The 27,991-nt window shown below is 44.3% G+C and overlaps 1 protein-coding gene across 1 annotated transcript in view; it reads left to right on the top strand.

The window, feature by feature from the left end:
• The window catches only part of LOC141989761 (cytosolic phospholipase A2 beta-like), a 98,949-nt gene extending 71,460 nt beyond the window's left edge, over positions 1-27,489 (top strand). Inside the window, exons 11-25 of the mRNA XM_074956683.1 lie at positions 4,193-4,235; positions 5,536-5,599; positions 6,096-6,223; positions 6,358-6,468; positions 7,607-7,644; positions 8,623-8,758; positions 9,726-9,862; positions 11,899-12,121; positions 13,333-13,450; positions 15,330-15,467; positions 17,458-17,562; positions 18,566-18,757; positions 21,646-21,812; positions 24,261-24,447; positions 27,245-27,489. Coding sequence (XP_074812784.1) covers positions 4,193-4,235; positions 5,536-5,599; positions 6,096-6,223; positions 6,358-6,468; positions 7,607-7,644; positions 8,623-8,758; positions 9,726-9,862; positions 11,899-12,121; positions 13,333-13,450; positions 15,330-15,467; positions 17,458-17,562; positions 18,566-18,757; positions 21,646-21,812; positions 24,261-24,447; positions 27,245-27,489 — 2,032 coding nt within the window. The remainder of the gene's footprint in view (positions 1-4,192; positions 4,236-5,535; positions 5,600-6,095; positions 6,224-6,357; positions 6,469-7,606; positions 7,645-8,622; positions 8,759-9,725; positions 9,863-11,898; positions 12,122-13,332; positions 13,451-15,329; positions 15,468-17,457; positions 17,563-18,565; positions 18,758-21,645; positions 21,813-24,260; positions 24,448-27,244) is intronic.
• The last annotated feature ends 502 nt before the right edge of the window (positions 27,490-27,991 follow it).

Below are 27,991 nucleotides of genomic sequence, written 5' to 3'. Positions count from 1 at the left end.
TAGGTGAAAACATAAAATTATTGCTGATAAGTTGTTCAGGGGACACAAAAATAGGTGGAATGGTAAATAACATTGGGACAAGTCAGTTTATAGAAACCAATTTGCATTGCATGGTACGGTGGACTCTTTTGAACAAGATGCATTTCAATACAGCCAGATGCAAGGTCTAGAGTAAAGAAGGTAGGTCACACTTACAAGATGACAGACAATATCCTGGATTGCAGTGACAGTGAAAAAGACTTAGGAGTAATGGTAGATAACTACCATGAGCTCCAAGTGCGATGTTGTAGCTAAGAGGGCATATGAGGTATTTGGATGTATTAAATAAGGAGAATCTTAAGTAGGGAAGAGGTGTTATGCATCAGTGAGACCACTGGTGGAATAATGCATCCAGTTCTGGTGACCACATTGCAAAGAGAATGTTGAAAAATTGGAAATGGTTTAGGAAACAGCTACAAGAATGATTAGAAAAGAATGGAATGGAAAAGAATGGAAAACATGCCTTATGATAACAGACTTTTAAAGCTATTTAGTTTTATCTATGAGAAGGTTAAGGGGTGGCATAAGCATGTTCTGCAAGTACCTACATAGGGAAGAGATCTCTGATAATAGATGGCTCTATAATCTAGCAGAAAAAGTCATAATGAGAAAGCTGAAGTGAGACAAATTCAGACTAGAAATAAGATACAATTTTTTGACAGTGAGAGTAACTGACCATTGGAACAATTTCTCCATCACACAGTCTTTAAATTCAGATTGTGTGTTTTCCCCAAAGATATGCTACAACTCAAACAGAAGTTACAGGCTTCCTACAGGAATCATTAGGTGAAATTCTATGACCTTTGTTATGTAGGAAGTCTGACTAGATCATTATAATGATCCCTTCTGGCCTAAAAATCTATGAAAACACTTATGCCTATGCTTACTTTACTGTGAAATCAGTGTGTCTGAGATTTCCTTCCCCAGACCTAAAGAAGAATTCCGTGTAGCTCAAAGGCTTGCGTGTGTCACTAACAGAAGTTGGTCCAATAAAAGATATTACCTCACCCACATTGTCTCTCTCAAATCCTGGGACCAACACAGCAAACTCACTTTATTACAACTGCCATGAGTAGTCCCATTGATTTCAGTGGTCTCACTGACTTTACTACTGAGTGTAGTCTCATTGATTTATTCACAGTAATAAATAAACACATGCAGTGATGAGCTGCCAAAATCTTAACAACCGGTTCCCTCCTCACCCCATGAGGGGGTTGTTGTCCATCCCCGCCCCCCCTGGACTCCTGCCCCATCCAACCCCCTGCATTCCTTGATGCCCCCCCCCCTGGACCCCTGCCCCATCCACCCCCCTCCCCTGTCCCCTGACTGCCCCCAGAACTGGGCAGGAGGGTCTCGTGGGCCACTGTTGTGGGTGCCCATCCCACCCCTAAGAGCCAGAGGGACCTGCCGGGGGGCGAGGTGAGGAGTCCCGGTGGTGCTTACCTGGGGCAGCTCCCAGGAAGCATCCGGCAGGTCCCTCTGGCTCCTAGGGGCGAGGTAGCATAGCTGCGGGGGGGAGTGGCTGCTCCCCCCACTGATCATATCAAAAGTGGCACCTTAGGCGCCGACTCCGTGGGTGCTCCGGGGCTGGAGCACCCACAGGGAAAATTTGGTGGGTGCAGAGCACCCACTGGCAGCTCCCCACCCCGCGCCCGGCCCCAGCTCACCTCACCTCCGCTCTGCCTCCACCCCTGAACGTGCCACCCTGCTCTGCTTCTCCTTCCCCCCCACCCCAGCTTCCCACGAATCAGTTGTTCGCACGGGAAGCCGGGGAGGGCTGAGAAGAGGCCGAGGCTTCGCACTCAGGCCCAGGGTGGAGGGGTGAGCTGGGGCGGGGAGCGGTTCCCCTGCGCACCCCCCGAGTTACCTGCTGCGGTGCGGGTGGCCCTCCTTGTGCCTCCTGCCCCAGCTCGCCTCCACCTCCCTGGGCCTGAGCGTGAAGCCGCCGCCTGCTTCTCAGCCCGCCCCGGCCGCGCAAACAGCTGATTCGCGGGAAGCCAGGGGGAATGGGGGGTGGGGGGCGGAGAAGCAGAGCTGGGCGGCGTGTTCAGGGGGAGGCGGAGGTGGAGTGGAGGTAAGCTGGGGCCGGGCGCGGGGCGGGGAGCTGCCGGTGGGTGTGCTGCACCCACCAAATTTTCCCCTTGGGTGCGCCAGCCCTGGAGCACCCATGGAGTTGGCACCTAAGGCGCCACTTTTGGCCGGTTGTTAAATTTAGAAGCCCTTTTAGAACCGGTTGTCCCTCGCGGAACAACTGGTTCTAAAAGGGCTTCTAAATTTAACAACCGGCTCCAGCTCACCACTGAACACATGCATAAGTGTTTGCAGGATCAAGGCCTTAGACTGTAAGCTGTCTGGGGCAAAGAGTGTCTTTTATTATTGCTTGTCTGTATAGTGCCTAGCACAATGGGATCCTGATCCTTGTTCAGGATTCCTAGATGACTGTGATATAAATAATAATCTGGAGGAGTCAGACAGGATATTTCCTCCAACTTTAAAGCATTGCATAATTTGTATTTATAGTGGTTTTTGCTTTCCTCTTATGGATCATATGCTGGCTTCTGCTACAGTTAATCACAAATCAGGTTGATCTGAGGCAAAGACATTTGTGGCTTCCATAGCACTTGGTTGGGGATGCTTCATTATAGCCCATCTGACCCTAGGCCTGGGTGCTGCAGGAGAACATGAGAACCCTGGGGTGGGCTCCACCTGCTCCCATGAGGTTGGAGCGAACCTGTATGGTGTATAGTTAGGCTGCAGAGATATGGCAGAAGAGCTGAGGCAACCAGTCCAAATGCCAAAGCTGCTCAGATGAATACCTCTCCCACCATAGCATGCTACAGGCACGATATGAATCTAGATGGACCAGGATCAATGTTCCCTGTAAGCTGCATGCACATGCAGCCGTGTTGTAATCTTGTATACGTTGCACAGGTCAGAAACCATGCCACTCATGTCTCCTCTGTGTGGCCCCAGCAGGGATGTGGTATGGCCCTTTAAGAACCTGCTCCGCTCACCCCCAGGACAGGGCGTGTGCAGTCCCACCTCCCCACTGCAGAGTGGTGGAAGTGCTCCTGGTCTCCATGCTCCCCTGTCTGGAAGGAGGCGGTGGTGCTGGGATGCTCCTTGTGTAGGAGCTCAGCGAGGGGCCTGGCTGAGCTTTGTGGTGCCAGCTCAGGGCAGTGGCAGCTCCGGAGCTGTGGCCTGATGGGGGCCAACGCATTGTCCTTTGTTATCTTTGCCTGGCAGTTGGTTTCCAGTGCTGCAGTGGTTGCTGCTGCTGAGAGGCAACAGGGGAGGGAGTTGTGGCCAGGCCCCTTCCTGGGAGTGCCCAGCTGGGGGGGCCTCAAAACCCCAGCCTGGGACAGGTGCAGTCTGACACATCCCATATCCCGCACAGGCCCTGCTGGGCTACTGCTGTTGCAGAGTGAATGGCTGCAGGGACTAGTTTGTGATATTGGGAAGTAGCCATCCTGGGGCAGTGCCCACTGCACAATCCCCACACCCTCCTGCCACGTATGTGCACACCCACCCCTGCATCCCCTGTCCCATGCACACACAATCACCTTACACATCCCTACACACCCTGGTGCACACACAATGACCCCATCTGTCTGTCTCTCTCACACACTCACACATACCCCCTGCACACTCCTCCTCACACTCATCACACAGTCCTCACTTAAACAAAAATGTAAGCTTACCCAAGGACAAAAATGTGCTCAGTGTAGTCTGTAGCACCTGCAGTATACGTACACTAAATAAACAAACAAATAAATAAATAAAGTAGAGGGAACATTGACCAGGGCACCAGTCTAGGTGGTCTGCTCTGTTATGGACCGTCTTTATCCCAAGATGAAGTTTTAACCTTCAGTTGTTAGTTTTAGTTTTATGTTTTTTGTGTTTTTTTGGTTTCTCAATGTGATAGCAGCTGTGTATCTCCATTGTCTAACTTTTAAAAGTTTTGTTTAATTTGCTTAGTGAGTGCCCATATTTCTGTTCCATTTGTTAGGGCTCTCAAAATACATTAGTGTTTTGCATTAATTTTTAAGCAGGGAAGCCATTTGTTCTTAACTGTATACTTACAAGTGCTCATTTAAAAGAATTCCTTCAACTCAGTAAAATTGGTTTGATTTTTTTGGTTCTGTTTTTTCAGTCCTGGTCCTCCTGAGAAGCTCATTACGAATGGTGTCCTAGTAGTAAGTTTAATTTTGACTTTTCCTTTGTTCCTTCCCTAAGTGTCTTCCCTTCATTTGTTTCTTTTCCCTGTGCTAGAAAATCCTTTCTGTACTTTATACAGCAGGGTTTTCTAGACAGTGTTTCTTTCTAGATCTGCTAGAAAGCATTCACTGTGAGAGGCTTCATTCTGTTTACTTTGGTTCAGATAGTTCTTGGCCATGTGTAGCATCACAAGGGCAGGGAGGGTGCAAATATTTGTTCTTGCCCTAGGTCTACCTCTTCAAAGGCCAGCCACAATGTGGCTGAGGCATGTAGGTACTGTGCGTTGGCATTAGCCTTAATTGGGGTGGAGTGAAGGCAAGGCTGTTTCCTGTAGCAGCCTGCATGGAACTTGGAGGGAGGAGCACAGGTTGCAGGAGGGAAGAGTTTGGAGAAGGCACCTGGAAGATTGTCTGCATGCACATGGTTGGAATGCTAGCTGCAGTCTCTCTTAATAAACAGCCAATTTAGTTTTACAAGCTTGAAGTCCTCTCATGTTATTACCCAGCAGGTGGTATATGAAACATTGCTAATCCTCCTGGGCCATACCTCCCCAATAGTCCTGGATTTCGCAGGGATCTCGCTTTGACCCTCAAAGCCCCCTGTCTTGCTTGAAGGCCACTTTGCCCCAACCCCTCCATTTGAGTGGCATTGTGACATAGTGCACTGGCTTGCAGTGCCAGTCAGGGTTGGCCCGTTTGCCTCTCTGTGTCCATCTACGAGGGGTGGATGGGCCAAATCTGAGTGGCGCTGTGTCCCACTTTAGCTACTTTGAACTGCTGAGAGAGATGCCCTTGGCTGGCCCAGTGCCTAGGGAGCACAAACTGCATCCTACCAAGTAGTGGAAGAGCTGCTGGCAGCACGCACTCCGCAGGAACCTCTCCTTACAACTGCCAATCCCGGGTTGTCTTTTGAAGTCATGTTTTATCCCTTTCCCCTTCATTTCCTGAATAAGGAGTAAGACTTTGATCTTCTGGCCATAGATTTTCCAGCCATGCTGTCTGAATGTGCCTTAACGATTTAGTATAAGTTGTCCCTGAAATATCCCCAGGAGCTACAGTAGCATTAACAATGCATTAGAGATCAATTGGAATAAGTTATAGGGAAGATAGTTGAAGTAACCTCAATCAGGAACAGTGGGAAACTGACATACACGCTCTGATTATGATACAAACTGCACAAGAACCCATCAGCTGTCCATGTCTCCAGTCTTCACCCCCATTAGAAACATTCTTAGTATATTTCTTTATCATCCATTCTTTCACTGGTTGTCACTCACAGTCGCGTGAAGTTTGCTGCTTAGAAGTTCAGGTGGACAAGGAGGAGAATAAAAAGTATTTGAAAGGTGAGTCCATTTCCTGGCTAGGGTATCAGGCAACAAAATCTACCCTTTTAGTAACCTGTTATTTCCAGCTGCAGGCATATTAAGTCGCAGTGAGGACTGTTTCTAAATAGCCCTTTGAATGACAATAAAATATGATGCAATGAAAGTCTCTGAGCTGCCTTTCTCAGTCTCAATCCTCTTTCAATTTTAACTGTTAACTTTAAGGAAAAGGGATAGAGTTACCAAGGTGGCATATGCTTTCGTGGGTGAAAAAAAAGTGGGAGAGGATCCCCTCAAGTCAACAGTGGGAAGGCCAATATGTCTCAAATTTCCTTTTGTTGAATGAGAATACCAGCTACTGGCCATTTTTGGTTGGCTGTGGTTTGAGATCTGTCAATGTGGTAGCCTGCTGAAGGGTTGTGTGAAAGATGTAAACTGCACAGAAAGAAGTGTGCCGACTATGTTGGTTGTTGTACCCCAGTCAGTCGTGTTCCCTGTATAAATCTATTTTCTCTAGAGAATAAAAACGTTGTGCTTACGGTGGATGCATCATATGAAGGAACACAGAAAACCACTATGGACTCGGATACTTTCCTCTTTCACTGCATAAAGAGTTGGGAGCCAGTACTAAAAGCCAGGCTGCAGGTAATAGCCTCTGTTCGTTATCACTTGTTACAACTCTCCCACCCAGTTACAGAGGATCAGAGCTGCTCATTTGTTCAACAGATCTGAAATGTTTCCTGCCTCCAGATAAAACAGTTAAGTTCCCTCTCCCACAGTGTGTTTCAGATACGGAAGAGAATGAAGACAATTCAGATGACTCCTTAACAATACCCCTGACATTACTTGGTGTGGGACAGAAAGTGAAAGTAGCCCTTCCTGTAGAAAAGGTGAATGTGTGTCATTTACATTGACTTTTGCTGAAGGGAACAAAGATAAAGGTCAGTTGAATGAATAAAGGAAAATAACTGTTAAGCATTATAGCAATTGGTAATCTGTTTAATCTATCAATAAACTAGTGGGGTGGACAGGAAGCTGGGATAAAACTATCAGGTTATTGAGGCTTCGTAGATGCTATGCTGTCTCGGAAAGTTCACTGTCTTTAGAATAGCAACGTTTTATTGGTCTGAGCCCTGTTGGGACATCCCTTTCTGAAGATGATGAATAGGGGTGGGTGTGCCCAAAACTAAGTTTCCTGAAAGCAGGAGTAGCATTGCTCTCTGGCCAGCTGGATATTTTTTAATCTTAATCTAAAAATGTTTGGCTGATTGACATTTGTGTCACCCATCATCCCTGGAGCTGGCTAGCTGACTGCTCCTCCAGTTCTAATAGACCAGGCAGAGCTAGAGGAGCGCCAATCCAATCATCTCCTCTTACTCTGCCAGCGGGGACTGTGCTCCCTCTTCCAAACCTCATGGCAGGCTTGGAGTGAGGCTAGGGAGTGAAGAAATTAATCCTTCAGGAGCTTTTCTCCCAGGGAGAAGGGAAAATGAAAATCTTTCTGACACCCTCTGGATCCCCCCATCCCTAGAAGTCTGTGTTCCCCTTTTCCGCAGGCCCTGACTTCTCCTTTCTTAACTTTACCAGCCTTTTGGTGGGACCTAGTGACTTATATCCTTTCTCCCCCTGCTGGTCTTCAGTGGGCTGGCTGGCCCCCTTCCTCCAACATTTGTCTTGGTGTGAGGGGAAGCCTGGTACTGCTGCTCAGGCTGGCGTGCTGCTCCACCACTCCATTTGGGGATCCACAGGGAGGTGGGTGGTCTATCCCACTCATTCTGCAGTGGAACCAGAAACAACGCTGTCAATTCCACTGCTGCTGAAACTTTAGGCTGTCTCGAACATCTGTTGGGGGCAGTAGGCTGATCTCCTGCTCCTTCCCAAGGATAACAGAGGAGGATCGTGTGAAGCCATTCATCTCAGAAGACACGGAGATTGGGGAGCGAAAAGACCATCCCTCTCACTAAACCACCATTGTTCATTTATTGAAATCTTACCTGTCTTTTTAATATTGTAATTCTTTGCTTTTAGGGTACACAGTTGGAGCTGCAGGTCCAAGTAAATGATTGGTAAGAAATCCTCTTTCTCCATTATTGCTTCTTGGGACAGCTAATTCTAAAGCACTTGAGAGGAGAGGCTATTCTTGACTTAATCATAAGTAACACACACAAGTCAGTTCAATAAGTCACTATAGTAGAGCCACTGGAAGAGGGACCACAATATAGTAAACTTCCTTGGGGGAAACCATAACATAAATGAACACCATGACATTAAGTGAAAAAGGGGAATCTGAAAACTATGAGGAACCTAGTTGCAAAGGCCCTAAAATGAAAAATGAGAGAATTAAAATCCTTACTCTCAGCATGGAGCCTTCTTAAACATATCCCAGCAGAGACCGAGAAGCAGGAAAGCAATAGGAAAAAACGGATAGGATTTAAAAAGCAAGGTTCAAGAGGTTATTCAAGGCAACTAGCTATCTTCCAAAAAAGGAAATCCAGCCCAAGTGAAGCCAATAGAAAGGAGCACTAACTAAGGAAAGTAAAATGTTAGGATGCATGAAGAACAGAAAATACAGAGCATAGTATATTACAATAGTGTCGATCAATCATGCAGCCTCACATGGAATCCTGTGTTTGGTTCTGGTCACGATATCTCAGAAAAGATTCATAGCTGGGGTGCCAGTGACAAGGCTAATTAGAGGCATGAAGAGATTTCTCTCCAGTTTAGCTGTCTTTCAATGACTGAAATACCAGATATGCTTAGAAAATAAGCCTGTTGTCAGGCTGGTCCTGCCAGATATGTGCTGAAATTCCATTAATCTCAGTGAACTTTCTAGTGAAAAACATAAAGGTTACCAAGACAATGCAAAACCGTGAAGAGGCTAATGTCAGTTGTTTGCTCTGAGGCTGTGGGACTGGTTTGTGTGTCTGTAAATCTGAATGGTGAATCATGATTCTTTATAGAACTTAATTGCTGAAAATGTATTGTTTACATTTTAATAAGCTGATCTGGGCCTGCGTGATTACATATCATTATGTATGTTCCAGCCCAGAAAATCTAGATGTGCGTTTAGGGTACAATCTGTGTGAAGAGGAGCAAGATTTCTTGCAGAAAAGGAAGAAGGTGGTTGCTAGTGCCTTGAAAAAGGTTCTTCAGCTGAGGAGAGATCTGCATGAGCATGAGGTTTGTGAGTCAGTCAGTCCTGTGACTAGGGTGAGGTTATGGGAGAGGAAAATATATTTCAGACATGGTGAGTCTGCATCTGTGCAGTTCCCAGTGAATTTCATCTTCAGACCTTCTATGTTGCAGGCAAATGCATTGATTTTAATGGAGCTGGAACAGAACCCCAAAGTGCCATATTTAAAAATGATGAAGGATCCTGGAATTATATACAGAGTAGCGTTTAAAAATGCTGCTGTGTACGCCATGCTTTAATATTACAGTTGGCCGAAAATGGGAAGTGTAGTCCAGCCAGGGACCCTGGCCCATAGAGGAGAATGGGGGCATGAGGCCCCAGAAATTCAACTCCCATAAGATATCCTGCCTACACTTCTGAATTGAAATTTTTCTGGTTTTGATTTTTCACAAAAAGTTCTTGTTATTCCACAGTATCTGCTTTGCTGCTAAGAACCAGGATGAATTTTGAATTTAACACGTCCCTTTCTAGATGTGTTTTTGTTAGAGTTAAGTAAATAATTAATAAAGAATAATTTCATTTGATGGATGTACTGTTCCCCGCCCGTCCCCCCCACCCATCCCCCTTGCTCTTAGCTCACTAAGCAGATCATGACTTCTTTGAATTCTTTCATTATTAGATCTTTAAAACATTTTCTTGATGCTCAGGGACAAATTCTTATCCGGTATAAACCATCACAGTGCCACTGATAATGCGTGAGGAGAAGAAGGAGACTTTGCATGTTTATTCAAAATTTTAAACTTTTTTAGGGTTCAGTTGCGGCTAATGGAACCCACATACCTTTTGAGGTTCACTCCTCACTAACGTCAATGAATAAGATGACTCTCCTGAGGACTGACTAAACATTGGCTCTATTTAAGCATTTTCCGAGAATATCTGCTGATTCCAACCCCAGATCTTCAGTTGTCTTTTCTGAGTAGGCAGGTAGCTAAGGTTAATGTTTGTTTTCAACAGATCCCAGTGATAGCTGTCATGGCAACGGGAGGAAGTATCAGGGCAATGTCAGCAATGTATGGCCACCTCTTAGGTCTCCAGAAGCTGAATCTCTTGGACTGTGCTACATATCTCACTGGTACTTCTGGCTCAACATGGTGAGGACAAGAGAGGGGCTTTATTTCTTTTTAAATTACGGCTCCAGAATGGCTGGGACTCTGATATTTCAAAAAGAAAAGGAGTACTCGTGGCACCTTAGGTGCCACGAGTACTCCTTTTCTTTTTGCGAATACAGACTAACACGGCTGCTACTCTGAAATCTGATATTTCAATGCAGTGACAAATGCTTGTAACTTGTTTAGATCCTTAGTGTTCTTGAATGCTCCTAGTCCATTGCTAAAACTCTGAGTTGGCATTTTAAAACAATTTCAATTTAGGACTGCTAAATCTCTCCAAGTTTTGTCTCTTTTTCAACCCCTCTCTTCTAAAAGAACACACATCATTGTAGAAAGCCTTAGAACCTATAAACACAGAGGTTCTACTTCCCCTCACACAGAGATACCCGCTGTTCTTCCCCACCACTTTTGTGTATTCCCAGCCTAATGCTATGTCTACACTACTGCCAGATTGATGCTCCAACAATCAATGCACCAGGGAGTCAATTTAGCGGGTCTAGTGAAGACCCACTAAATCGACCGCAGATCGCTCTCCGGTAGACTCCACCTGGAATGAGAAGAGTAAGGTAAGTCGACAGAAGAGTGTCTCCCATCGACCCAGTGCTGTGTAGACACTGCAGTAAGTCGACCTAAGCTAAATTGACTCCAGCTACATTATTCATGTATCTGGAGTTGTGTAATTGAGGTCAACTTACCGTGGTAGTGTAGACATAGCGTAAGTAATGTATATAAACAGAGGTGTTGTTTAGCCTCACTCTTAATTCTTGCAGGGCAACCAGCATGTGTTTGAAGAAACTTAGGTTTCACTATCTTGCATAGGAATACTTGCACTGCAAGATCAGTTTCAGATTATTTTAGATTTTTTTCAATCTGTAACCCACTATTTAAATATGTTAAAGAATCACTGTTTCACATGCCCCGAGTGTTTGTTTAGTACTCAATTAGTTACATCCAAGGGTCCCCATATCGTGATTGAGGAACACTTCTAGGGCAGCTTCTGAAAATTAATGGTGTTGTGCGTGGTCATGTAAAACTCCATGTGTACCATGCTGGAGGAAGAGGCGGGAGCACTGTATAACAGCTCTGGCTTCCAATCCTGGCTCTGCCACTGACACTCAGGTAAATTTGGGGAGGTCACTTTGGACTGGAGCTGACCACAGGATGACAGTTCTGTTGCGTGGCAACTTTTGAGGTTTTGAAATTTGGTGTCATTCTGCGCTGGAACAAAAGCAAAACCTTTTGACGATTTTTGTGAATTATATTTAAATGTCTGTTTTTGGATTGAAACCTGATCTCTTTTTTTAGGCAGTGGAGTGTTTAGGTCACTGGCTTGGGAGACCCAGGTTCAAGTCCCAGTTCTGCTAAGTTAGAATAGTTTTTCATCCCAGATCACACTGAATCAGGCAGAGGCAGGGACTTTGAACCAGGGTCTCCCACAGTGCAGGCCAGTGCCCTAACCAGGCTATAGGCTATAAGAAAGCACTCTCTCTCTCTCTCTTTCTCACTGTTTCTTCCTTCTCCTTCCTGATGAAAACCAGCAAAACTGATATGGCTTCATGAAACATTTTGGCTTTGCTGAAACAGCATATTGCAGTAAAAATTTCATTTTTGTCATAAATGTTCCAACCAGATGTATTTAGGACAGGAATCCTGCTCCCGGTGCAGTCAATATGAACCCTGCACTGCGTCCAAGGGGTTAGGAGTAAATGCTTAACAATTCTCTGGGTTTCTCCACTGGCAAAATAGGAATAGCAATACTGGACACAGGGCCCAATCCAAGCCCTCAGATCCAAACACCCCCAAGCTCTTCGAGGAATACTGGATCTGGGTCTGAATACTGTAGAGACCAAGAACATCCATAAGTAATCCTCACCTGCTTCATAGGAGTGTTGTGAGGTTTAATTCATCAAAGTTTGTAAAGTGCCTTGATGTCCTTGAGTGGAAGACACCAGGTAAATGTAACGTGTTTGTATTATTAAACCGATTCTTGTTTTGTTAACATCACCTCTTTGCTTCAGGACCATGACCAACCTGTACAAAAATACTGACTGGTCACAGAAAACTCTGGAAGGGCTAATCAGTATAGCAAAGAAACAGGTGATGAAGTGCAAGATGAATGTTATTTCCATGGAGCATCTGAAGTATTATCATGAAGAGATGATTAAGAGGGCAAAAGAAGGACACATCTCATCTTTTACAGAGCTGTGGTCACTTGTTCAGGAAGCGTTTTTACATGATGAGGTACATACAGTGCTTCCTGGAGCACGTACTTGCTATGCTATAGCTAAGGAAAATGACTTCTCTGTTTCTTTGAGCCTTTAATGACAATGTGTGTGCGTGCAAACATATAGTCTCCTCAAATATAACTGTTCAGAAATAGAGGTGGATAAAGTTCACCAAAGTGCCCAGGTCCTATGTTCAAACGTGAGTTAAGATTTTCCAAAGCATCGCGTGATTTTGAGTGCCTCAGTTTTTGAGTGCCCTACTGATTTTCGAAAGGTGCTGAGCAACCAGCCTCTGAAAATCAGCCGCCTTTAAAGGTGTCTGAAGTTGGGCACTCAAGAGCTGAGTCACCAAAATCACTAATAACTTCTGCAAATTTGCCTCTGCCTCATTAAGGGTCAATAGGATTTAGGTGCGTAAATAACTCAGATGCTTTTGAAAATGTTACCTGGTGTCAAAAAATATCCATGCAGAAATCCAGACAGAGATTTGGAGGCCACTTCTGAAAATATCGAGGGGCACTTGTGGCACCTTAGAAACTAACAAATTTATTTGAGCATAAGCTTTCATTGGCTAAAACACACGTCATTGGATGTATGCAGTGGAAAATACAGTAGGAAGAGATATATATACACAGAGAACATGAAAAAATGGGTGTTGCCATACCAACTGTAACGAGAGTGATCAGTTAAGGTTGGCTATTATCAGCAGGAGGAAAAAAAGAAAAGAAAAAGAAAAACCTTTTGTAGTGATAATCAGGATGGCCCATTTCCAACAGTTGACAAGAAGGTGTGAGGAACAGTTGGGGGAAAAATAAGCATGGGGAAATAGTTTTACTTTGTGTAATGTAGAGTCCACTCCCAGTCTTTATTCAAGCCTAATTTAATGGTGTCCAGTTTGCAAGTTAATTCCAATTCAGCAGTTTCTCATTGGAGTCTGTTTTTGAAGTTATTTTGTTGTAGCATTGCCACTTTTAGGTCTGTAATCGAGTGACCAGGGAGACTGAAGTGTTCTCCGACTGGTTTTTGAATGTTATAATTCTTGACGTCTGATTTGTGTCCAGAGACTGTCCGGCTTGACAATATGTCCAATAGATTTATGCATTTGGTATTAACACATCTATTTATGCTGCCTAGGTTGACTCTGTTGGCAGCTTCTTCTTATTGCGTTTCAGATTTTGTTTCAATTTTCCTTATGCTCTTTGTGATATTTTGTGTCTCCTTCGTTAGCCAGAGGAAAGTAAACTCTCAGACCAGCGCAAGGCTGTGGATCAGGGTCAGAACCCCTTGCCTCTCTATGCAATCCTCAACGTCAAAGCAGAACAGATCAGCACTTTTAAATTTAGAGGTAAGTGTTCCAAGCTTTACCCTTGTTTCTGAATTCAGTTCCTTATGGGTCAGAGAGGCTAAAGAGATTTTGAGAAGGGAAAAAATCCCTCCTGCTCAGCACCAGTTCTGGAAAGTTTACCTTTAACTGGAGTGAGAAAGGAATTCGTCCTTACCTGGGAACTGCTGGGTGCTCATTACTTTTGAAGATGAGAGGAGATGATTTAGTGGATAGGGCACTTGGACATGGACAGGGAACTTGGTTGTAGACTCAGGAGACTGGAGTGTCGTTTCCAGCTGAGCCACAGACCTTCTGTGTAACCTTGGGCAAATCCTTTAATGTACCTTGTGTCTTAGTTCCCCATCTGTAAAATCAGGAGACTACTTCTCTACTGCCCTTGGTTACTACCATGAGAAGGGCCATATACATATCTAAACAGGCAATGATCTGATCTTATTTAGAAGCCTGAATCTAAGCTTTGGAGTCTAATGTTAGGCCCACATTTTTTGAAAATCTTGGCCTTAGCATCTGTGATGGTTCTCAGCATGCTCAGGACTGAGAGCCACCTTTTTGCACCACCAGCTTGCTAAGCACTAAAACAGTCTCCCGTGGGCTATGCCAGCACTTACTTTGCCTTGCAGCTTAACAGTAGGTTCACCCCAGTCCCTGACCGCTCTTTGAATTGTTCCCTTGTAGAGTCCAGCCCTTATCCACTGAACACTCACAGAAATACTAGGTATTGTGTCCTCAGGGGAACCATGTGCACACCAACTTGTCTGATTCAACCCAGGATCAGTTCTTGTATAACATCACAGCACTGAGATTGTTTTCACTATAAATCTATCTTAAGTTTATTATCAAAGGTTAAGATTTAAGAGCTAGTGAGTAAGGATAATGGAAACAGAGAGGTTACATATAAAACAAAATCAATACCTGCTTTCTAGAGACTAAACTTAACTTTAACAGACTAACCATCAGTCTAAAAGCAGTCACCTCAATGTTCTTTACAGTGTTTCCAACCAGGGCAGGTTGGGATCCTATTTTCACAAATGTAATTGCATTGCCTGAATACTTCCTCATGTGCAGGATCAAGGGGTGTCCTTTTGCCTTCTTCTTATATCCCCAAAGTTCATTGTATATCCCCAAAGTTCATTGTCTATCCCCAGCTCCCTCTGGTTCAGTCTCTGATGTCTTCTCTCCCTGTTCACTTTCCATCTCCCTGTTGACTTTATATGTTAATGGGGGTTTCCATTGTGTTGACTTACAATGCTTAGTTTACACATGAACCAAGATAGATAGGTGGATATCTACCCTTTGTCTTGGAAAAACCCATTTGTCAACCCTACTTTGATTCAGACTTTAGGAGCATGTTATCATTATGCATATGTAACTTTTTACATAATAGGCACACATACATTTCACAATAATATTAATGATCAGCATGATCCTGGCTTTCAGGTAAGATCTTACATGACATGGTTTATGGATAAATACCATGAAAGCGGTGTGTTAGGGTAGTGAGTTTGTCAGACCTGTTAGGAGTTGCTGTTACCCAACAGTGAATCAGTTGGCACTAATTGGCCTCTATGTCCGAGTATCCAGATTCATTCAATCCTGGGCTTCCACCCAGGGCTTCATCAATGGGTCTCTCAACTCTTATCTGGAGAGACAGTATTCTCCTGAGATGAGAAACCAATTTAGTCTCCATGTACATCAGCTCCAAATGTGAATGAAAAGGGTAGTATGGCTTATCATATACAAGTTACAGTCAGCACAGAGGAGCTGGGGGGAGCAAAATTGTTTGATTTGTGAATTGCTTTATCCATCTGCGTAAGTCTCATTTTCTTTTCCTACTCTCTTAACATTATAATAAAAGTCTTGTGTGTCAATCCTTTTGTAGAATGGGTGGAGTTCTCACCTTACGAGGTGGGATTCCAGAAATATGGAGCCTCCATTCGATCAGAAAATTTTGACAGTGAGTTCTTCATGGGGAGGTTGGTGAAGAAGCTCCCAGAGTCTCGGATCTGCTTTCTGGAAGGTGACCTATTATTCATGGAATATAGCCTAATTAAAACACCATAGAGAACATAAATGTGGCACTGGCTGGCCACTGATCTATATATTGCAGTCCTAAATGGCCAGATTCCTAGGGTCAAATTTATCCAGATCCAATGGAGTCGAGTACTGCTAACCTCGAAAGTTCAAAAATCATACTTCGGTCTCCCTAAAATAACGAGATTTAAAAAAAATTATATTGTGTTTTTGGTCTATCTTTTGATTTTTGAACTCCCCCTGCCCCCTCACCTACTGACACAATCAGAGTTGCCAACTCTTCCAAATACAGAGTTGGCTGGTTTTGGCACTCACAGAGATTCCAGCTTCTCCTCAAACACCAAATTTCTAAATAATTAATTCTGTGCCCTGCAACCCCATATCTACCTATCCCCCATCCCAGAAATGAATTATGTACTTACCAGCCCCCACATCCATTCTAGCCCACCAGCCCCCACACCTGCCCATCCCATAGACCACCAATTAGTGATGCATTCCCAGCCCCTCATCACTTCTGTCCCCCTGTTCCCACATTGGCCCCTTGCCCATCTCTCTACCTCTGGTCCTCCTGGAACTCCAGGGATTCTTCACCCCCTTCCCAGACCTGGTGGCACAGGGATGGAGGGGGAGGAGCTGCAGCAAACAGAGCCAATCCATTTTTCACAGGATGGGGAAGGGAGGAGGAAGCAGAATTGCTAAGGTCTTTCTGCTCCCTCCTCTCCTGTGACAATGGTGTCAGCTTTCCCCTGCCATACCCCCAAACTCCTCTTGACTCTTGAGGGGAGAGAGCCTCCTGCAGCAGCCCTGATTGGTTGCTTTTCCCCAGGAGGCAGGCATGTGGGGAAGGGAGCCAATCAGAATGGGTTCCCCCCTTTAAGCAGGGCTGAAATCCATGCCAGGGCAGGAGCTTTTGGCATCACAAACTGGCTCCTCTAGGGGCTAAAATGGTCTTACTCTCATTGCAAGAGATGGCAACACTGGCAGTCACACCGTGATTGAGTTTGGCCTCTTGTGTGTGTGTGTGTGTGTGTGCATTGAGGGCACAAGAAGTGGGAGCTCCTTGCACCCCAGGACATCTACACAAGTCCATTCACAATCTGATCCTGCACCTGTCAAATTCCCATCAAACAGATACATGCCTTCATTTATAAATAGAAGTAATAACACTTGATTTGATAACCCTCTCTTGGGTGCTGGTGATTTCATGCAAGAGAAAACCGTGCTGTTGGGGAGCAGCAGATGTCCCTGGGTCATGCTAGGTGTGCCATGGCTGAGGCAAGCTCTGTATGTGCTTCTGTTGCTAAGGCCTTATTAGCCCGCACATCTGGTGGAGCTCAAGGCTATTCCTCAACTGCCCTCAACACCAGGCAGCTCCCACAGTCCCAGACACCTTGCTTCTGTGCCCCATGCCTCCCAACTGCCATTCTAGCACCTACCGCCAAATCTTGCCCTGCTGGTGCCCTCCCACTCTCTTCAGCCCGATGGAAAGAGCAACAACAGCTACACCCTTAGCAGATATTACTAATAATAGATTCACTACATTGTGCTCTGCTGGTCTGTTCTGACCCAAAGACCAGTTCACAGAAGGGTCTTGGGTTCTTTCTGCTTCATCACACCTTTTTGTCAATATTCTATACTCTCTATCTCCACATAATACACATGGGGATTAGAGGACCTCTTTTGGGTGGGTGAAGTCTGTACTTTGCTAACCCCCCAGTAGAATGAGAGAATGCAATGTCCGCCAGCATCTGAGGAGGAGCTTTTCTTGTCTGGACTCTGCCAATCATTGTAGCCGAAGTCCCAAATTTGCTCTTTTATCTAGGGCACTACGTTACAGCATAATCAACTCAAACTAGTTAACTATACTCAACATGGGTTCTTGTAAGTAAAAATTCATGACATTTTTATTCAGATGAGGTAAACCACTGGTTAACTTGAGCTGATATGGTATTTCTCTCATGTGGTTGGACTTGCAGGTATCTGGACTAATATTTTTACTCGAAATTTGTTGGATGCCTTATTCTGGTCCTCAAATTCAGATGAATTCTGGGACCATTGGGTCAAAGACATGGCAGATATGGGTAAGACTTTAAAGCATTTTAAGATCAACATATATTCTTGCCTTGACTGACCGCATAGTTCCCATTATCAAGGAGAGGATTAGGAGAAGATACATTTCTGCTACTTCTGCTAATGGACCCTCACAAACTCTCTAAACACCAGTGCATTACTTGTGTTCTGTCATTCCACTGTGGTTACCAGTGGATCCCCCAGTATAATTTTCACTTGTATCAGATTTACTCTGAAAGCATTGAGATAGTATGGGAGTCTTCCCCTTGTGACAGAAATGGGTTCACAGAAACGGGTTCATTCTGCATGGAGGCCATGTAGGACTCTTATACCAGTATTACAGTGTAACCTTTTTTCTGCCACTTCCTCAGCTGACCAATATTGTGTTGCCATTGTTTCATATTTGGTAATGGCACTGGGTCAGTAGCACTGCCCTTACCTTATTTTTGTGTCTTTTAAACAATTGAAATGGAAACTCTTGTAAAGATCATTGAAATCAAATAGGACCAAGAATCCTAAAGTGCTAGTATCATCCTACTAGCCCAAACCAACTTATCGCTCACCTTGCCACTCACCCGATGACCCTTCCAATCTCATCCTGTTGAACCCAGCCATATTTAAGTGCTAATTAAAAATGTTTTGATTAGTTTTAATTTTGCTCTCAAACCACTAGTTCACTTCAACTGTGACTATGCAAAAGGTGGGGCAGTTGGTGATGTCAGGCTCTCAGCAGGGCTATGAAGCAAGCATGTCATTTGGAAGGCTAGAAATTGGAAATTGTTCTTTAAAAAAGAATCAAATATGGTCAACTGTTTCATTAAAGTGTGTGTGTGTGTGTGTGTGTGTGTGTGTGTGTGTGTGTGTGTGTGAGAGAGAGAGAGAGAGAGAGAGAGGTGCACAGACAAAGAAACAAGAGCGTTGACCCACAAAATAGAGAGGGTGATTAGCCCAAGAAAGGAGCATTCCACATTCTTTGTCAAAGTTCTCTCTTACCCTCCTTTTTCTATTTCCCAGCAAGAGAAAATAATGCTTCCGATGACTCTTCCATTATCATCAAGCCTTCCTGTTCCACATCAGGGAACCTTTGCGAAATCTTTAACGATATTCTAACCATCCGCCCGCTACTGGAAGAGACTCATAACTTCTTGAGAGGCCTAGAATTTTACAAGGACCCTCTCCAACAGAGAGGATTTATTGAATGGAAAGGTAACTGCAACTAAACATTAGTTGCATTTTTAAGGTGTCACCTCAGGTCAAGGGATACGACTAATGCCAATAACAAAAATGTAACAAGTCATTATGTGTTAGAGATGAGTGAATGGGTTGGATGAAAATATGAATCTGCCCATATATGCTGCCTTTATGCCTGGAGAACCAGCCACTCTGGGACCTCATCCCTAGAATGCAGGCAAGAGGATGAGGTTGACCCCTGTGCACCTCCAAGCTCCTTGCAAGTTCTAGCTCCCACCTGTCCAACTCTGGCTGCCATTGTACCCTCAGCCCTGCTGGCAGTGGCAGATCCTTCTGCTGCTGTTGTCAGTTGGATTCAGGTAGAGCCCACAACGTGCTAGGTGTTTTCCAAATGCACAACATGAGAAAGTCCCTGTCCCAAAGAGCTCACATCCTAAGAAAACCAGCAACATCTGAAGTGCGGGGGGGAGGGGGATAAAACATACAATCAAATAAACAGTATCAACTAGCATTATCAGCTGGAATATTTGTGAAGGCAACCTAGTAGAAATGGGTCTTGAGGAGGGATTTGCAGGAGTAGAGCATAGTAGCCTTGCAGATTAGTTCAGGGAAGGTGTCCCATGCATAAGGCGAGGCATGGAGGAAAGCATACAGTCTGTTGTGGGAAAAGTGAATAACTGATCGGGTGTTGCAACCTCTTTTGGCTACTTCAGCGAAGCCAAGAAAAGGTTAGGTCCAAGAGCCCATCTTTAGATCAGAGGCAGGAAGAGAGGTCATCTACATGTGCAGGAATGATGTAAGAACATAAGAATGGCCATACTGGGTCAGACCAAAGGTCCATCTAGCCCAGTATCCTGTCCTTCGACAGTGGCCAATGCCAGGTGCCCCAGAGGGAATGAACAGAACAGGTAATCATGACGTGATCCATCCTCTGTCACCCATTCCCAGCTTCTGGCAAACAGAGGCTAGCAACACCATCTCTGCCCATCCTGGCTAATAGCCATTGATGGACCTATCCTCCATGAACTTATCTATTTCTTTTTTGAACCCTGTTATAGTCTTGGCCTTCGCAACATCCTCTGGCAAGGAGTTCCACAGGTTGACTGTGCATTGTGTGAAAAAATACTTCCTTTTGTTTGTTTTAAACCTGCTGCCTATTAATTTCATTTGGTGACCCCTAGTTCATGTGTTATGAGTTATAAGGGTAGGCTTTCTAGGTTAAAGGTGCATTTTATTTTGTTTTAAAGAGTTTTCTTCAGATAAGACCTACCTGAAACCTCAGGTCTGGGTTTAACACGACTTTTTTACCAGCCAGGTGGTGGTTGGAGAGGGAAGAAGAGAGCTCATGAATGGCCTCATTTTTGCTGTGGTAAATTTGTGAAATGAGACCAGGGAATTTTACACAGTGAAATAATTAATGACTCCAGTTGACTCCCTTGAGGGATTTTAGTGGAAAGGATTTAATTAAAGGCTCTTTTTGAGTCTGAATATATAAGGGGACTCTCCCAATGAAGTGCTTGCTTTAATTCAGATTTCCAGTGAAAAGTAAGTACAGGACTTATGCTCAAATAAATTGGTTAGTCTCTAAGGTGCCACAAGTACTCCTTTTCTTTTTGCGAATACAGACTAACATGGCTGTTACTCTGAAAACTTTCAACACAGTGATATGCAGATGGGGGTTTGGGTTGGGGGTGGAATTTTAAATTAATAATATACACCGAACCAAAAGGAACTGAAATGTAAACCCCTTCCTGCTTTTGCTCTGTGAATCACCAAGTAACTTACCCTCATTAAATCAGGATCTTGAGTTCCTAGCAGCCGTGAATGTTACATTTTTACAGAATTATTTGCTAATTTTAACAGGGGATATGGAAACATAAGTTATTACTTCAGGATGCTGTCAAAGATGCATTCCAAGATGTGGAACACCTTACAGTTGTTATACATATTTTAAATCAACTCTATTGTATGATTCTATGGCAGACAGACAGGTCAGCAGAAATGAAATATACTAAAAATTACATAAAGCAGCTATGTGGTCTAGCTGTTAACTCCTGCTTCTGACCACAAACTAGTCAGAACTCCGGGGTTCTGTTCCTGGCTTTGCCATTCACTCATTTTGTGACCTTGGGCAAATCATTTAGGATCATATTCTGATATCCTTACTCATGCTGAATAGTGCCTTACTCCCAGGGAGTAAGGTAATGGCATTTACCACCAGGGAATGATAATGGGCTTAGAAGGGAGAAGCCAAGTGTACTGGACTACTGGTGGAGTGATGTGCTACTCAATCTATCAGAATCTGGGCCTTATATCGCTGCATGCCTTAGTTTACCGACCTGTAAAATCCATCTAGTAATATTTGCCTACTTTTTAGGAATAGTGAGGCTTAATTAATTTTCATAAGTATGATAAGATCCTTGGATAAGAGATGCTATACATTTGAAGTATGATATTTTGTTGCTGTTAAAAACATAAGAATGCAAGAAAAGATAACTTGCAAATATTTGGATTTGAGAATTACACTAGACAGGCTACATTCTGATTTTCAAGCAGAGAGAAGGATCTTTTGTTCTGAGATTGCAGAAACAAAAGTTGTTCAAAAGACATTCTCTCCCATGTGATATACTAGAATGGAGAAGAGGTAGGAAGGCAAGACAGGAGAAAACCACTCTAGATGTTATGTTGTGAAGAGCAGTATTAAAAGAAACTATTTGAGGGGTCAGATATAGACGGAATGTGACCTCAGGAGGCAATTATGAGGAGCTGAAAAGCATGTTACAACCGTATTAAAATTACTGCAAGATACCACTTAATACTCTCTTGTCTTTTTGTTTTCTTATTCTTAGAAAATAGTCCATTGTTCCTAGTGATACACTGATTAAAATACAGTTATCTTTCAGACACTGTGCTGGACTTATCCCCTAACAAACTGACTCCACAGGAGAAACATCTCTGCCTAATAGATGTTGGCTATTTCATTAACACCAGTTGCCCACCGCTTCTCAAGCCCGAGAGGAATGTGGATGTCATCATCTCACTTGATTACTCAATGGGCAATGTGTTCCAGGTGAGATGATTTAAATTCACTATTGCTTGTTGCACTGATGTCACCTTTCCTACAAGGCTTGCCTGCCATTTTTATTTTGTTTTTAACAGTACAGTTATAATAGGATTTGGACTCAGTAGTCCAAAGTCCACTATCACAGTGGTGCAAAAGAGGAGTAACTGCTGATGTCAGAAAATTAATACCCATGTAGGATTGTTGTAAGCAGTTGCTGAATCAGGTCCAATATCTTTTGCCACCAAACTAAACAGTGTTTAGTTAATAACCACCAAGAGGCTCCCATTATTTCCCCCTTCATGGGAGAGCAAACTAGTCAGAATGGCCAAAACACCAGTAAAAATGCACAGAAAAGGTATAATGTTCCAACAAAGCCTATCTCCAGTTTACATCAAGAGACTTCCCTGCATGCATGGTTTCATGAAAAAAATGAGGTTGTCTGTTATGTTTTACGTTTTTAATAGGAAGTGAGGAGAATTATCCTACTTTTTCCTTCCATTTGGACAGTGAGTGGCTCCATATGTATGGCACAGTCATTTCCATGTTGGATTAATGCACAGTGAACTGCTTAGAGTTACATACATAGACTGCTGGAAAATTCAGTCATTCCAGAGCATAGAAGCTCAGATAGTGTTTCTTGAAAGGAGTGTAGTAAATCTTTGCTTCACAGACTGCACTAGGTTCTAGTTCAGGGACGGGCAAACTACGGCCGTGGGCCCGATCCGGCCAGCGAGCTGTTTTAAGCAGGTCTGAGAGCTCCCACTGGGGAGCGGGGTCTGGGGCTTGCCCTGCTCTGGCACTCCAGCTGAGGCACTGGGTTGGGGGCCGCACCACGCGGCTTCTGGAAGCTGCATTATGGCCTGCTCCGGCTCCTACGCACTCCATTGTCCCTCTCCGGTGCTCCAATGGGAGCTGCAGGGGTGGTGCCTGCGGATGGGGCAGTGTGCAGAGCCTCCTGGCCTTGCCTCTGCATAGGAACTGGAGAAGGGACATGCCACTGCTTCTAGGAGCCGCTTGAGGTAAGCACCGCTCGAAGCCTGCACCCCCGAGCCTCTCTCCATGCCCCAACCACTTGCCCCTGCCATGATCCCCCTCCTGCTCTCCAAACCCCTCAAACCCAGCCCAGAGCACCCTCCGCACCCCAAACCTCTCATCCCCACCCCAGAGCCCGCACCCCCAGCCAGAACGTGCACCCTTTCCTGCACCCCTGCCCCAGCCCTGATCCCCTCCCGCCCTCCAAAGCCTTTGGTCCCAGCCCAGAGCACCCTCATACACCCCAAACTCCTCATTCCCAGCCCCACCCCAGAGTCTGCACCCCTGACCAGAGCCCTCACCCCCTCCCAAACCCCAATCCCAATGTTGTGAGCATTCATGGCCCGCCATAAAATTTCTATTCCCCCATGTGGCCCTCAGGCCAAAAAGTTTGCCCACCCCTGTTCTAGTTCATATCTGGGTGCAATTAGTGATTGTTATTGATCTAGATGGCTTCATATAGATGGTCTTGTGTCACTTAGCGATGTCCACCCTGACCTGGGGTTTTAACCCAGCAACTAAGATCACCTAGACGTATACATCTAGAGGTTTGAGGCAGCATATTTCAGTTTGGGGGTTCTGCGATTCTGGAATTCACTGTCCATCTTAGTCTGACACATATGGAGTGTGTTGGTCCTCAGGGCCGGCTGGAAGGGACTTTTGAATTACTCAGGATTTTACTGAGGAGGTTGTCTAAGGGAGTTTAGGGCTGGTGGAAGAATTACCATTTTTGGCAAAAAATTACCATATTTTGCTTACCTTGGATTGGCTTATGAAGAATGATGCTTTTACTGAGTATTGTAAAGGCACCTAGAAGCAGACGGACAGGGACATTTTACTAATGGGATAAAGTACAAAGTACACACAGGGGAACATGCCAGTGCTTGATTCTCTCCAGCTACTATAACAATTCCTACCGTGGATGGATAGTACAGGTGAACTTGAAACAAAACCTTGGCATTGAACATCCCTCTCTTGACAATGGACTGAACAAAAACCTTGGCTCTGACATTTCCATACTTTTGGAAAATTCAGATGTGCCCTATGTCTAATAGAGAATAATTGTAACCCTTTTTCTCTCTTGCCACAAGCCCCTTTCATTACTCTGTGTGGGGTTTGTTTATAAAGTATGGATGGGATTTGCAAAACACTCAGAGTTGGCCTAATTCTGCCCCCACTAAAATCTAGGCTAAAACTGCCACCAACTTCAATGGAAACAGAGTTAAGCGAGTGCTGGAAATTCCTACCCTCTGAGCTTTAATAACACGGAGGCTTTTGGTCAGGCAGCCGTATAGGGTGTTTGTATCATTCAGTATTGTACCTCGTGTGGTTTCAGAGTAATTCAGTGTCACTTGTTACAGGAAAGCCTGAGTCTAGTCTTTTGTGAGGGTTCTAATGTGGTCATATTCTGTGTCTAACCAGCAATTAGAGATGACATACAGATACTGCAAAACGCAAGGAATCCCATTCCCCAAAATTGAGCTGAGTGAGGAAGACAAGAAGAATCCCAAGGAATGTTACGTGTTTTCAGAGGCCGAGAACCCCAGAGCTCCCATAGTGCTCCACTTCCCATTGGTGAACAACACTTTCAAGGACTACAAGGAACCTGGTAAGTTCACTGTCAACAGGAACCAATCATTTTACTACACTTTGTGTGACCAGTCTTCCCACATCTGATTTCCCATTTGTCCTGTTCACCTCTGTTATGAATTCCCAGGGCTGAGTCCCTGTTTTTTGACTGCACTCTCCAGTGATCTAACATATAACAGCAAAAGCCTCGACAGAGCCAAGTTTGAGCAGACACGTGGAGATTGATGCAGACTAGCAAACAATGTCAGAATAAAGGATGCTTTGTGGCTTTTGCATGTGAAGAGTGTGGAGGGGGCTGGGTTGTAGTGGGGGATGGGATAAGAGAATTTTTGGCTGACTCAGCTAGAATTCTTCCTGGACTCTAGGGGAAGAACATATTAAAGTAGCAGCTCCCCCCCCCCCCCCGGGTAAATGGATACATCCACTCTGGACCAGCTCTGCTCTCACCCTGACGCTCCCATGACCTACAGGGAGGCTAGCACCACCTTTAGCACTGCTCATTCTCTGCACCAAGATTGTGCTTAAATCTCTGTAGATATTTAGCAGCAGGCTGTTCCCTCAGAAGGTGCATTAAGCAGCAAAGGACACTTTAAAGCGAGAAGGATTCAGTAGCTGGTACCCGGTTTTCTAAACAGCTGTGGGACACCCTGAAAAAAAGGAACAGGCAATGTTCTATCTATGCCTGTGCAGATGGTCCAATTGTAAACACTCAGACCTTTGAAAACAATGAATTGATTTTATTCAGACTTGGAATGATTTGCCTTTCCCAGTGAGGATGCTGCACCCCTTTTGAGCTATCAAAGTGCAAAATTTCAAATCAGACCTGAAGCAAACTGGGTTTTTGAGATGAGTACACAAAGAAAAACACTCTAACAGTTAAATTGATTCTGTTCAAGCTTTGCAGAAAAATTCATTTGCTCATGGAAAACTTCTCCCCAGAAGGAATGTTTGAATAAAGTTATGAGCAACTAAAAAATAAGTGGTTAAGAAAAATGTTTCCACTGTTACTATCCTTTACCATGGAATATTAATACTAGTGTTAAACACAGGATAAACAGACTGTGACTAAATCCAGTGTAGAAACTTTACAGGTTAGTAATCAACATATTAGGAAGAAGGCTGGAGCCCATCCATGGGGACAGAGAAAGCTTCACAGAGTAATGCACATTCAGGCAAAGCTGTTGAACACAGCATAACAGGTCAAACAGAGGCTTTCACAGTTCACTTAATGAAAAGCAGCTGTGAGTGTGTGGAAGGAATGCGGGAGTTTAGCTTCTCAGTGCCCGAGGCCCAAACCTGTGAGTTATGAGTCATACCGGTTTGCCTCCAAAGAGTAATTTATTCATAGATCTGGACTTCAAGCTGACAGGTCAACTGTGAAAGTGTGCATTTGGGGAATGGGAGGTCTAGTGATTTCAACTTTAAAAGTGGTAATTTTCATTTCTGGCTGAGTGGGAGACACCTCAGAGAGGTTTTTATTTAATCATTTGATTTTGACTAGGTGGCCAGTTTTGAAAAATTGGCCCTTTAAAATGAAAATCCTGCATTTGCATGCTCAAAACCAGCAGTGGCATCTACAGCATAGGTGGTTGGCATAGGAAATGTGCCTCATGATGCTAGAACACTAAAAGATCCATTTGAGGCAAAGTGTTAACACATCACCAGAAATTCTACAGAGTATTATTCAGTATCCCTAGCCTGGAAATCAAACTTACAGGAAAAACTGATAATCCAAGTTAGAGTGTGGAAGCCAGCTGATACTTCATGAGCACAGTGTAGGTGTCAATTTCACATGGCTCAGGTAGATATTGCAGATAACATCTCAAGTATGGCCTGTTTAGAGCCCTAGCAGAGATCGTACAGAATTAGATTGATCTGGGCAGTTTGCTTTCAGGCTGCAAATAAATTAGATTCTCTTGCAAAATGAGAGGAAGGAAGTGTAAGTCCAAACTCAAAAGCATAAATATTCAGTTTCTGTAGTCCTTGGATGCAGTAAACAGGATTTCCTGATATTAAGTGCTAAATAAATAATAAAACTTACCAGGAGCATTGGAATGTTGGATACTGGCACATTTGGGGTATGGTGTTAAACTGGAGAATGAAGATGTGATACCTGATAGCTGGAGGGACGCAGATTGATATGCAGAAGACTCCCCATCCCCTTCCGCTCTTCCACGTGCAACTGGCTTGGACTCTGTTGATCTATTCTTTTCTGCCTCCTGTGGCATTGCATGGGTTACCTGCTGGCAGAATTGGACACATGTGGCCTGAATTTCAGAGGTATCGAGCACCATCAGCTCCCACTAATCTGAGCGGGAATTGTGTGCAAGGAAGGGACACTTGAGAATCAGGCCGGTAGTGTTCAGAAAAGGCCTGTAGGCCTAATTCTGCACTCAGTGTGATGTCAAGCCAGAGCATTGAAGTCAATAGAATTACTTCATATTTATGCCAGTTTAACTGAGAGGGGAAAAAAATTGGCCCACTGCCTCCGATGTATTTTTGTTCCTTCTCTGCTTCTGGCAGGGGTTTGTCATCAGGTTTAAAGTCAGAGTTTGAAATGCAGACGTATTCTACTTAGCTTCATCAAAAAATTTCAACACCCATTTGGGCCCGCAGGATACCCACAGAGTTAGAATCCCCATTTGACCAGTCAGAGTGCTCCATTTATGCTAGCCCTCATCTAATGACCAGTAGGACTTAACAGAAAATGTTCACTGCTATTGCTATTGAGAACGTAATGTGTGCCAGACACATATTTTCCTGTCTTTTGTATTCAAGAGTCAGCTCACAATGGTGGCTTTTCTCTTCCTCTGCAGGGGTGAAGCGCAGTCCCTTGGAGATGAAGGATGGTGATATAAATTTGACCTACAGTAACTCACCATATTATTTTACAAAACTAATGTACTCTGCTGAAGACTTTGACAAACTGGTGAATCTGACCAGCTACAACATCCACAATAACAAAGACCTGATTCTACAGTCCATCCAGAGGGCTATGGAATGGAGGAGAACCAGCAAGAGGGGACGTTTACCCACCGGTCCTGAAGTTGAATCTGCCTAGGCAGTATTTCTGCATCATCTACCCACTATAGGTTACAGTGTTCTGCCAATATTTTACCGGCAGCACTGCTGATTACCTATTACAATGTATGAAGTGATACGGCAGCTGTATATTTCTCATCTTGTCCATTTCAAATTGTCTTAGCTGTAAAAAAGTTTCATTAAAAATTCCAGTTTTTGCAGCCATACCAACCTCAGGCTCTGTTCTTATAAGCTATGAGGGTGGGGCCTGGTTAGTGGTTGGTAGGAGACCTCCCAGGAAATCCCAGTGGTAGTTCAGTGAGTTATACTCGTCTCTCAGTGGCTGGGTCACTACAAAAAATAATTTTCCCTCTGTTGATTTTCACCCCTATGGGCAACATTCACCCTAATTGAATTGGCCTCATTAGCACTGACCCCCCCCCACCCCACTTGGTAAGGCAACTCCCATCTTTTCATGTGCTGTATATTTATAACTGCCTACTTTTTTTCCCACTCCCTGCATCTGATGAAGTGGGTTATAG

The sequence above is a fragment of the Natator depressus genome, chromosome 6, assembly GCF_965152275.1.
Source record: "Natator depressus isolate rNatDep1 chromosome 6, rNatDep2.hap1, whole genome shotgun sequence".
Classification (NCBI taxonomy): domain Eukaryota; kingdom Metazoa; phylum Chordata; order Testudines; family Cheloniidae; genus Natator; species Natator depressus.
Note: the sequence above shows the minus strand (reverse complement) of the source record. Positions and strands in the feature narration are given on the sequence as shown.